General features: G+C 34.5%; 1 protein-coding gene across 1 annotated transcript in view; it reads left to right on the top strand.

The window, feature by feature from the left end:
• The window catches only part of CFTR (cystic fibrosis transmembrane conductance regulator), a 152578-nt gene that overhangs the window by 21716 nt on the left and 118079 nt on the right, over positions 1-12783 (top strand). The window contains exons 2-3 of the mRNA XM_006910578.1: positions 6694-6804; positions 9618-9726. Coding sequence (XP_006910640.1) covers positions 6694-6804; positions 9618-9726 — 220 coding nt within the window. The remainder of the gene's footprint in view (positions 1-6693; positions 6805-9617; positions 9727-12783) is intronic.

Here is a 12783-nt window from a genome sequence, read left to right as displayed (position 1 = left end):
CTTTACTTGGCTGGTCAAATAAAAAGTAATGTTAAATACTGTGGAAGCACAATAGTTTAAACAAAATCATTTTAAACTAAAAAGATTTGATACCTGGTCTTCATCTTAAATTCCAGTAGATGAAAATGTCAGATGCCTCTGTTGAATGAATAAAAGCCAAATGTCAAATGAAAAAATGATTATAAAAATTAGGCTATAAGAGTGGCAATAATTGGAAAATTCTTTTCATTATAAGGAATTATAAGTTATTCTATACAAAATTGGAAGTTTTGTCCTAAGAAATTAAAATAATTAAACTTACATCTTTGTGTATGCGTGTGTATTTTTTTAAAAATCAAGTGATAGCATTTTTCATTAATAAAACCTGAAGCCTCTTATAGTTAAATGAACTGAAAAGTATATCTGGGTTACTAGATTTTTAGTTTCAAAGTTAGTTTGAAATTTATAAATTATAAAAAATTTATACCTTAGGGATCTCTGTCTACTGCCCCATAATTAAAGATTAGCTAGTTTCTGTTAGAAATAGCCAGAACTTTGGAAACTGTCATAATTTCTAAGTAGACCAATTTATAAGTCCATTGTCAAGATAGAGTGACTAGTTATGAATGAGGGAGAAAGACAAGATCAGTTAGAGGTAAATAACATTCTTAAATTCTATCCAAGTATTTTTTTCTTATTTTTTATGTTTGTTTTTTAATTTATTTAAATTAGTTTCAAGTATACGGTACATTGGTTAGACATCTATATAGTTCATAAAATGATCCCCCCAATTTCTCCCTCCCTCTTCTGGCCCTCCACCTAGCCAACATATTAATGCTAACTGCATTACCTATACCTTGCTCCCCATCCCCGTGACCATCTATCAACTACTAATTTGTACTTCTTTAACCCTTCTCCCAGCCCCCGAAATCCCTCCCCTCTGTCCATCACCAAATCATCCACTATATTTGTGAGTCTGTTTTCGATTAGTTCTTTTCGTTCCTTAGATTCTGCATATAAGTGAAATCATATAGTGTTTATCTTTCACTGTCTGACTTATTTCACTCAGCATCATAACCTCTAAGTCCATTTGTGTTGTTGCAGATGGCTGAGTAGTATTCCATTGTATATATGAACCATAATTTCTTTATCCAATCATCTGTTGATGGGCATTTAGGTTGCTTTCATATCTTGGCTATTGTAAATTGTGCTGCAGTGAATATTGGGGTGCATTGATCTTTATGAATTATTGTTTTAGTTTTCTTATCCAAGTATGTTTAACCTTCTCAGGATTATTTAAAAAGACTGGTGGCTGGAGTTTTACAGTAACTAATAGTTCATAAAGTGTCTAAGTATAAATATCTGCGAGTATTTTGTTTTGGTTTTGTATTTACAAGACTGGCCTCAGGTAGGTATAGAAAGCCTCTTAATGGGGCATAAATTTCATTTAATTTTAGTGGTTTACCCTCAGAGAATAAATTCTTTTGCTAAATAACTCTGGTGATTGCCAGGCAGTCTAAGGTTAATTGAATATAGTTCTCATAATTTACCTTAAATCAAGTTGGTTACAAATATAGGTTTACTCTGATGAACTTGTCAGGAAATACTAAATTATATTAATAATTATAAATGGATGACTTGGGTCTTTATACTATTAAATGTGTTTGGTTTGATGATGCTGGGCAATGGAATTCTTGATAATCAAAACTAGATTATCATAATGTAACATACATATTAAAATGGGCACAGATAGAACAGAAAGCTTTTTATAAAAGCAGACCACAAATTTTGTTACTTAAAATGAACTGGAAACTCAGTTATGGGAATGATCATCAGGTCTTAGATATGGACCAGAAAATGTATGTTTATATATTTTTTAAAAGATGAAAAGATCTCTTTTTTAATTTCCTGAAAATATATTTTTTTCTATATTTACAGATAGTGTAATTCTGTTTATAATTTTAGCATCATTTAAATATTTTCAAACATACTGAAAATGCAAGATTTATTAAGAGATAAGAGTATAGTTTCCTTTTTACTAAATCTTCTATAGGCCCCTTCCTTTCTGTCCTCAATGCCATTACCCTGTTCCAAGTCTTTCAACTGTCAGGCAGTGGTGATGTGCTGTGTTGGCCTTTTCTGGCTGAACTGATAAATTTTTAGGAAGTTTGTAAGCTGGTTGTTAAGCACAACTGGTATTAAAAATCACATAATTTAGAGGAAAAAAATGGCGTAGATGATAGAGGACTGTTCATCCCTCTGACTACCAAATGAAAGTTGTGACAGAAACAAGAAGCAAACAGTAAAGAAAAATCGCCTGAGATCTAGATGAACAAGCCATACAACTAGATAGAAATCCAAGAAATCACCCTGCAACAGCAGAAGGTAGGATGGGGTGAGGACTCGAGGCTGCCTGATCTCGATCCGCTGAGTGAGATGGAGGCTGCAACAGCAGCAGATGCCTTTTAAAGGGACCACATCCGTGAGCGGATTTTCATGGTGACGAAGCTGTTTGCTCTGAGCACCAGTGCCAATTTGGTTGCATGCAGGGAGCACCAGGGACTTACAAGAAGACGTTGTTCGAGTGAGGGCCAATACGAGACTCACTCTTTACAGAAGTGCCAACAGTATCCATTGTTCTTCTGTTGAGCCCTCTCCCCTCCCAGTGTGCAGACTCAGCCTCCAGAGTTGTGATGTCATCAAACTGGATAATAGATGTCACTTTGCCCAGATGATTCCCTGAAACCCCACCTCCCCCCACTCATGGCCTCACCCAAGCCACATCCAGGTTTATCCTCAGGGAGTCAGGTGCTCCTTGCTGAGCAGCCTAGACTCACTGGAGGCAGCTGGCCTCTGTTTCTGGTGTGGCCTTTTGAGGCAACTATAAGCACAGCATCTGTGGATTGCTTGCTGAATCTTAACAGGTGGCCCCAGAGGGGTAGAGGCTTAGGCTAAATTTGGCCTGCAGCTGAACCCCTCTCAGGACTGTGCCACTGGACAAAGAACAAAACAAACCTCCAGAAAAAGAACTAAACAAAACGGAGATGAGCAAGCTAACAGATGCGGAGTTCAAAACACTGGTTATAAAGATGCTCAATGAACTTTTGGGAAGTGTAGATAAATTCAGTGAGAACTTCAACAAAGAGATAAAAAACATAAAAATGGAAATGGAAATTATAAAAGGGAACCAGTCTGAAATGAAGACCATTATCTGAGATGAGAAGTATATTAAATAGAATAAACAAAGGAATAAACAAAAGTGAATAAAGAAGAGGATCAAATGCCCTATTTAGAGGATGGGAAAGCCAAGGACACTCAATCAGAATGGCAAGAGATAAGATGCCAAGACTATAAAAATAATTTAAGGAGCATATGGGACACTATTAGAGGTCCAAATATCTGTCTGAGCAGCATACCTGAAGGAAAACAAAATGTTGAACAGCTGTTTGGAGAAATAATGATGGAAAACTTCTCTAACCTGGTGAAGGAAATGGACATACAACCCCAGGAAGCTCAGAGAATTCCAAAAACCAGGGATCCAAAGAGGCCCACACCAAGACACATCATAATTAAAATGCCAAAGGTTAAATACAAAGAAAGAATATTAGAAGTAGCAGGAGAAAAACAGATAGTTACCTACAAGGGAACACTCATAAGACTGGCAGCTGATTTCTCAAAAGAAATTATGCAGGACAGAAGGGTTTGGCACAAAATATTCGACGTGATGAAGACCCAGGATCTACAAACAAGAATACTCTATCTAGCAAAGCTATCATTTAGAGTTGAAGGAATGATAAAGAGCTTCCCAAACAAAAATAAGCTAAAGGAATTTATCACCACCAAGGCAATATTACAGGAAATGTTGGAGGGACTTCTTTAAGGAGACAAAATGTGTATCAAAAACAGGAATAAAGAATGGTAGCAACTACATTCCTATCAATAAGTATCTTAAATGGAAAAGAACAAAGTGCTCCAACTAAAAGAGTGAATGGATGAATAAGAAAACAAGACCCCTATATGCTGCCTATGAGAGACTCACATCAGATTAAAAGATACACACAGACTAAAAGGAAGGGGATGGAAAAAGATATTGCTCTGATAGACCTAGAAGGTATTTAAGTCAAAGAGAGAAAGATAAACACTATATAATTTCACTTATATGTGGAATCTAAGAAACAAAAAAGAACAAACTAATAAAAAACATTCACAAATATAGTGGACGATTTGGTGATAGGGATTGGGGACTTGGAGAATGGGGTGAAGGGTTAAAGAAGCACAAATTTGTAGCTGTTGAATGGTCTTGAGGATGGGAAGCATGGCATAGGGAATGCAGTTAGCATTAATATGTTGGCTAGATGGAGGGTCAGGGGAGGGAGGAAGAAATTGGGGGATCATTTTATGAACTATATAGATGTCTAACCAATGTACTGTAGGCTTGAAACTAATTAAAATAAATAAAATACATAATTTAAACTCATAGTTAAATAAATTATATTAAAAGAAAGGTAATAAAAACTTGAAAGTTATCACTAATTATGTTACGTCTTACTATTTTCTATGCTGTTGAGATTATTTATGTTCATTGTATCTCAACGGTAAACATTCTATATTACGGTATGCAATTGTATATCTCTTCCCAACTCTCTGTTCAGTGACTTCACATTTGGTAGCTTGAAATTGGTCATGGTGGGAGTATTTACACCAGAGATATTGGCAAATGACATGTCATTTTTATTTTCTTTCTGTTCTTTTTGTTTTTCTTGTACAATGTACCACTGCCTACAGTCTGCCAGCTTTCAGTCTTCCTGCTTCTAGGCTCTCCTCTCAGCTGTTTGTCTAGAACAACCCACCATGCTTAATTTTCCTGAACAGGGAAAGCTGAGCATGGTAAAGGAAAGAATAAAGTTAGAAGAATGTGGTAAAAATTTATAGTTTTGCCTTTAGTAATAGACGAGTTTAGCATCTCTGAGCCTCTGTTTTTTTTTTTTTTATCCTTAAAATAGAACAATATTTCCTTTTTTTCTATCTACCAACAAGATTTTCAAATTAAAATCTTAACATGCTAATGTTTGTGAAAGCTCTTTGAAAAGTGCTATATTTTTTTTTTTTTTTTTTTTTACTTTTTTAAAATAGTAAACACATGCTTTACCCTTTTACTTCCTGGTTTAAGTTTATAAAGGCTTATAACCAACAGAATGGATTTTATATCATACATTGCTGTCTTCAATTTTTCACAGCGTAACTGCCACCTATATTTCCAAGTTAACTTCCAGTGTTTATGTTGGACACTGAGATGGTGCCAGGTGGGGGTGACATCAGTTTCTTAGACAATGTGTACTGCAGACACTGCATTATCATGGTACTTCTTTAACTGCTTGTATTCAGACTGTTCCCAGCTATTTTCATTCTTGTTCTCCAGGAAAAATTATCAATGGATCAGACTGAGTAATAAAGGTAAAACTTAATTATCACACTTTGTTAAAAGCTCTTGTTAAGATGCAAATATTGCAAGTTAATGGAAAAATGTGACATATTAAACCATTGTCACTCATTGATATCTTAATAAGAAATGATTGATTAAATTACTCAGCCTTTGAGTTGGGCCCTAATTCAGTTACGTTTTAAGGAAGAACAAGGAACATAGATCAGGGGACAGCTGAAGAAGTTGGAGACCAAGAAAGTATAAACAAGAAACTGGATGCTTTTGATTTTTGGTGGTTTACATACATTTAGATACATTACCAAAGTCTTAATGACACCAAATTTTAGACATCCCTGAAGAAAAGGGGGTAAAAGAAAGAGCATGTGTTTGAAGATTACTACTTCCAAGTACAATTCCTTTCTTTAATAAATGAAATTTCACCCAAGAAAAGTCTCATTTGTTCAAATTTCATTTCCAGATTTCTCTTTGTACATGGTTTTGTTGTTTGTTTCATAATTCTCCTCTCCCTCCATCCTCTTCCTTTTCCTCCTCCTTTTTCGATTTTCTTACCTCTGCGAAGATTATTCTGCCTTATCCATAATAATTAGAAACAAACACTTTAAAATAACTAGAATATCCTACTTATTTACTGTGCTAGCTTCACTAGTTTCCATCATAAATTGTTATGTATTAAGTATGTAGAGGGTAGATGTGCATAACTGCTATGGGATGAGGAGACAGAACATAAGAAAGTTATGATCTCCGCCCTCAAGTAATGATTCAAATGTGATAATTAAGTCAACAAATTGATATAAAGTACTCATTAACCCTCCAGCTATAGTCATTTCATTCAACAAACAGCGCATTGCTGAGTATCATGTGCTGCACTAACAAAATTATGTAAGGATGCTGATTGAGGGTTTACTTATCATTCATAGATCATTTTATATTTGAAGTGGTAGAGACTATACTTAGCAGTTATTGCAAACTATAAACTTGTAGTATTTGGGGGCAGTTAGTTTTGAAGAATACTTTTGGTAGTTTGTTTTTTCCTCCAGGAAGGATTCTACACTCATTCTTGATCCTTTCTGGCAAAGTAACAGTCACATTAGTTCAGAGATGCTATTGTTTTACACAGATTGTGTCCTGTAAGATGTGAAGCTCTGGTATTTATAAAAGTTGAATTATGTTATTCTAGTATTTATACCACAAGATTTGAAATGGTATCAGATTCTAAGTCTATATTGGAGAGCAAATCAAATAAATATTTCTATCTGTTCTTTTTATTTTAGCTGGACCAGACCAATTTTGAGGAAAGGGTACAGACAGCGCCTAGAGTTGTCAGACATATACCAAATCCCTTCAGTTGATTCTGCTGACAATCTCTCTGAAAAATTGGAAAGGTATGTTTATGTACATTGTTTATTCGTTGGAAAGAGGAATTAATATTATTTATTACACGGAGAATAGAGAATTGACATTTTAGAGGGCTTAATTCTTAAAATAGCATATTTAAAATTGGAGCATCTTATTTTCTTGCTCAAGTCTTGATCAATTAAAAATTGAACAATGAAAAGATGAAAGAAAAATAACATTTTCCTGATAAAGGACTTTTTTCCTGAAAAATGCATATTTGAATTCTGAAAAGTTACCTGTCTTTAAAAAACATTAAATAGATTTTGTGAAGATTGAAATAACATCTATATGAAGCAAATTGTGTATATCTATCTCTCAAATCTTAATATTTAAATACAAATGTACATCCCGGAAGTGTTAAGATAATGGCTATTCGATATTTAAAAAAAGTTAAAATTTCATATATTTGAGTACATATTGAATGCTAGGTACAATGTTTCTTATCAGCCACTCTGGGAAGAAAGCATTCTTATTTCCATCTTACAGAAGAGCAAACCAAGGCTCAAAGAGTTGATGTAATTTGCCAGCTGATGACTGATGGAGCGGTGATTCTAACCCAAGGTCTGCACTTCCGGCCTCTCCAGGAACAGTGTTTCCCATTGTAAAGAAGTCCCCTTTTCTAAGAGTATTGCTCAGAACCCTTTTGATTGCCAGTGATAGAAACCCAACTTATTAGCTTAAGTAAATAAAAAGAAGCAATTTATTGTCTCATGTAGTCTAATTCTGTTAGACTACATGAGCCAATGTTAGGTAGAGACTTACCTTAGAGACACAATGGAACCAGGGACTCAAATGTCACCTGGTGGCATTTGCTTTGTGCTGGTTTTATTCTCTCAGATGAGTTTCCTCTATGCAGTAGGTCCTCAGAACTCTTTGCCCATCTGTTTACAGACCACAAAAGACAGGGCCCTTTCTCCTTGGTCAAATGCAAAAAATTCCAGAGACCCTTGAGTCACAGTCTCATTCCTTAGACCAACCATAGTCTATGAATGAGCTAGATAGGGTCTTGTGCTAGCATCACAGTGTCTGATACTGGGTAAAAGGGAGAGGGGAGGGGGAGTTGGCAAAATTAAAATAAATAAAAAATAAATACAAAATTATTGCATCAAAAAATTGATTAGACTTGCAATTTGGTTACTGTATTTTTATTAAAGTCATTTCATTTTTTTTTTTTTTTTTACATTTTAAAGGCAAAGTAAGATATTCAACCTTATTTTTCTTGATTTTAATCAAAGAATTTGGCTAGTATGAGTAGCAAATTCACAATTCCAAGATGAAGGACCAATTCCTATATTTCTGTCAATTCCTTCTTTTGGGCTACAAATTGTTCAAGTCCCACCCAATCAAAAAACAAAAAATTCCCCAACCTTGTCTTCCCCTCAGGTCACTAGCTCATTCTTTTTTTTTTTTTTCTTTTATAGCTATTTCTCTGCTCTCCTGGTCTCTTCACTTATTCACCTTTTATTTACATCTCAGTTCCCTCAGATATGGTTTTCATGTCCACCATGTTCCTAAAACCACATTGATCAGAGTCACCAGAGGCCTCTTAATTATCATATATAATGACATATTCCTACATGACTTCAGAGTTGACTACTTCTTTTCACCTTGAAACCATTTCTTTGGCTTTCTCATTTGACTCTTCCTTTGAAGGAGGAGGCTGGGTTTGCCTCCATATTTAGCTTATTACTTTATTGCGAGTCGCTGAATGATATGGACGGGCGGCCAGCTCCATGTATGTGAGTGAAAGAGTACAGAAGAGGTTATGGAGGTGGATAGATGGGATAGGGTAATGAGCATTATAAATAGTAAGTTTCTGGGGGAAGCCAGCGTTCACGCATAGAGATTGCCAAGCTTGCCTTCAAATCTCAGCTGTGTGTTCTCTCTTTGAAGGAACCTAGAATTACCTCTAATAATAGATTGATAGAGATAAGAATAGCTGTTGATCAAATGCAAAGCTTTTATTTAGTTATGTAGTTCTAGCGTGTGGTTCATGAAATTTTTTTTAAATCTCTGTACAGTTTAAAAATGAATGAAGGTAACATTTAGAGATGTATTTTATCCTCTTGGGAAAAAAGAGAGAGCTTTTACTAATAGAAAGTAGTGACATAACTTAAAATCAGTATAATCAGCTGATAAACCTATAGCATTTAAAAGAAAACAAAACCTATATTTATATATCAACCATTTTCAGACTATTTAATTTATATAATTATAATATATAGAAGATATAGAATTTGATTCTATTCTAATCTTCCAAAGTCTTACTCTAATAAATGATTTTAGTAGTTAAAAATGAAGTTTGATGAGAATTGTTTCATACCTCTACATTTAAAAATAAAGTCTAAATAACAAGTAATGTTAAACCACAGACAAATCCATCTGATCTTTTATCTTGTTTTTGATTTGATGGTTAAATTTTGTAAAATTTACAGTTCTAAACAGGTAAAAATCAAGAAGTCAAGGGAAAAAATTAAATATTTGTTTATTTTTCACCTTGTTCAAACACAGCAATGTTTATTCATGAGTCATACTTTATGTGTCCACATTTTATGCCACTTTAAAGAAGCCCAGAATCTTTCTTTAATAAACGTAATGTGGCCTTTTCATGAAATCAACTCTCTGAAAATTGATATATAGTAGAGCATTGAATTCTGCCAAATGTCTGACAGAGCGTTGGTGTTGGAAGGTCTCCACAAATTTTCATCTCTTTAGTCATTTGATTATAAGGGAAATAGAACAACTTAAGTTTTTGCATAATCAAATCATCTTATTGGTCCCACTTTTTATTCTTTTGCAGAGAATGGGACAGAGAGCTGGCATCAAAGAAAAATCCCAAACTCATTAATGCTCTTCGGAGATGCTTTTTCTGGAAATTTATGTTCTATGGAATCTTATTATATTTAGGGGTAAGGATCTCATTTGTAAAATCATTATGGATAAAATAATTATTAGGTAAAATTCAGCCAATTACATATATGGACGTTGGTAATATTTTGAAATCAAATCTGCATGCTGAATTGTTTCAAGGAAAAATAGCAACGTTTTAAAATTTGGCAGTGAAGTATTCTTGAATGTGTTTTCTTAGTCTCTTACATTTTTATCAGTGTGAAGGGAGCCCCATGCCTGAAAACCCTAGGTTTTGTGGTGTTTGGGTGCAATCTGGGAGGTTCCTGAGCTGCTGTGAAATGTGACTCTGATCTGTTACTTTTTACGTCACAGAGCCTCATTTAGAATCCTGGTTATAACCTGTTAAATGCAATGGCAAATTGAAAAGTTACTTAGTCTTCAAGGAAAGATTGTGCACAACATTTGCTTTGGGATGCAAAGTGCCATCTGTGTGAGCTTGTTATTATATTCATATTGGTCTCAATGCTTTGAAGAGTCAGTGGTGCTATAGTGTCTCCCAAAGAGATGCCATACAAGTTACGTTGTTTTAAGAATTTGTAGTTCAAGCACACTAAGAAAAATACAGTTAAAAATTTTTATCTTGACAAAAATAACCACATTTAGGTCCAGAATGTTTTGTGATGCTCTTGATAATCTCCTAGAAAAATTCTTCTGGCTTTTGAAATTTATCTATCAACTATCTATCTATATCTATCTATCTATCTATCTATCTATCTATCTATCTATCTATCTAATCTTTCTATCTCTCTATCTCCTGTAGAAACCTGCAACAGTTTGGGGGTGAAAATATTTTGTTCATAAATATAAGATAGCTGAAATTAACTATCTCTATCTATCTATCTATCTATCTATCTATCTATCTAATCTTTCTATCTCTCTATCTCCTGTAGAAACCTGCAACAGTTTGGGGGTGAAAATATTTTGTTCATAAATATAAGATAGCTGAAGAATTAACTATCATTTAAGATATCTTTGAGGTGATTTTTCTCAATGAGAGCACTCACAACTTTGGGAAACTATTTTATCCATAGCTTCTGGCTCTATTTGTCTTAATTTTTAAATATATATTTTGTTGGTTGCTTTAATGACTATATTCTACACATTCAAGTTAGTATATAACAAGTACAATTCACTCTGGTCATATCATATAAGAATGTAACATTCTCAAAAAATCATTTGGATCGAAGTAAATGATACTTCAAACAAATGTTATGTCATGATTAAGGTTGTGGTGAAACTATTTTCCTTAGTTATAGTCTTCATCTCTTGCTGCTTCCATTGATTAACATAAGCACAGCTGAAAAAGAAGAATCTGGAAGAGAGGCCTCATTATCAAGCCTCTTTATTCTCTGCCTGACCTGTGAAATAATTTATCTACCACCCTAGAAGTTTCATGTGAACAAAAGCATTCACCTAAACATGAAAGTTTAGATGATACACAAATATATTTAGTGAAATTATTTTTTGGCCTGGTGTACACAGACCCGAAATAAACATGATATAGTTTAATATTTATTGTACCTAATCTGTTCCAGGTTTAGCATTAAGCCTTTTATGCATATTATTTTACATAATTCTCCTAGTAGCTCCATGGAGCAGATATTATTATCTCTAATATACAGAAAGGAAACTCAGAATCTGGGAAATTAACTGACTTTTCTAAAGTCATGCATATGGTAAATTTGAATGATAGCCAGGTCCAAGCCTAGGACCCAAGCCTAGGACCTTTCAAATATATTAGATGATAATTGCTACATAATTATGTTTGTGATTGTCTGCTGAGTTTCTTTGCAACTTCTCAGGAGGCACAGGTTATCAAAAACGTGAAGGTTGAGGATTCTTCCTGGGCCACCTCAAGGGCAAATCTGAAGAAAATTCACAGCATAAAGCAGGATGGGGAACCAACTAGAATCTTCTCACTTATTTATACTGAGGGAAGGAACTGTGTGAAATCCACCCAAAAGCCAGTAGTGCTGAGGGTCAAACTTATAAACAAAAGTAAGGAGTAGAAGAATGAAGTGGGTGTGGAGAAGGACTAATTTTGAAACTTCTCAAGTTTAGAGATATCTCAGCTGTAGGAATCTTAAATCCTTTCATGGTGTACTGATTACCCATGGGTGGGAGTGAGGGGAGAGGTGTTCCTGAGCTAACCTGAGCCTTGGGCTACAGGTCTGGAATTGGCAGAACATTTGAAAGGCAAAGTTTATTTCCAACAGCTCAACTTCTGATAACCAACAGAATATTATTAGTGAGGAAAAGAACTGATGGCAAAAGTAGGGGAAATGTATATGGTGAGAGGGCATGGAGAAAAAAATTAACATTGGCAATGGCACAAATGTGGTCATGCTGTAGGTTTCTTGTCCTTGTCACAGGAAAGGCCTTGCAGGGGCCATGTAGTTTTAAGCAGTGAAAATACTGAAAACTTTAAGTGTTAAATAATTTAAATAACCATTGTGGTGGTGAAGAGGAGTGCCACTTTTCAGGGTATGTGATCTCGTGACTCTTTTCTTTTTCTTTTTTTTTTTTTTGGTTGCTTACAGGAAGAAAAGAAGGGGAGAAAATTTAGCTGTTATAAAGACCTCTATCTTTTTAAACAACTTATAAATGCCTCAGTATTTTCTGGGCATTCCTTCTTTCCTCTGTATGTGTTATCCTGGTAATTTTTAAGTTCCATTAAATGACCAGTGATTCTAGAACTTGCTGTAACACTACTGTTGGTAAAGGTAGATTCTTTTGTCCTGTACATTCTTAGTCCCTCTAAATCAGGTTAACTGATTGATTTTAGTCTCGGTAGAAAAGTACTATAAAACTTGCTGTTGACTGTGAAAAGTTAAGAATAAAGGAAATGTCATCATGAAGAAGCTTGTCTGTCTGCTAAATTGAAGTCATTTTAAATCGCATTAGCCACGGCCTCTCATCATTGACTATGTACTTGTTTTTTCTCTGTTTAATTCAGCAGCCACATATAATATTATCTTTAGCATTTAAGACTCTCAACGTAGAAGAAAAACCGGCAGTTGAAAAACTGTGTCAGAGTCAATAAGGATGGGGGAGAG

Source organism: Pteropus alecto, unplaced genomic scaffold (assembly GCF_000325575.1).
Source record: "Pteropus alecto unplaced genomic scaffold, ASM32557v1 scaffold22, whole genome shotgun sequence".
In the NCBI taxonomy this organism is placed as follows: domain Eukaryota; kingdom Metazoa; phylum Chordata; class Mammalia; order Chiroptera; family Pteropodidae; genus Pteropus; species Pteropus alecto.
Note: the sequence above shows the minus strand (reverse complement) of the source record. Positions and strands in the feature narration are given on the sequence as shown.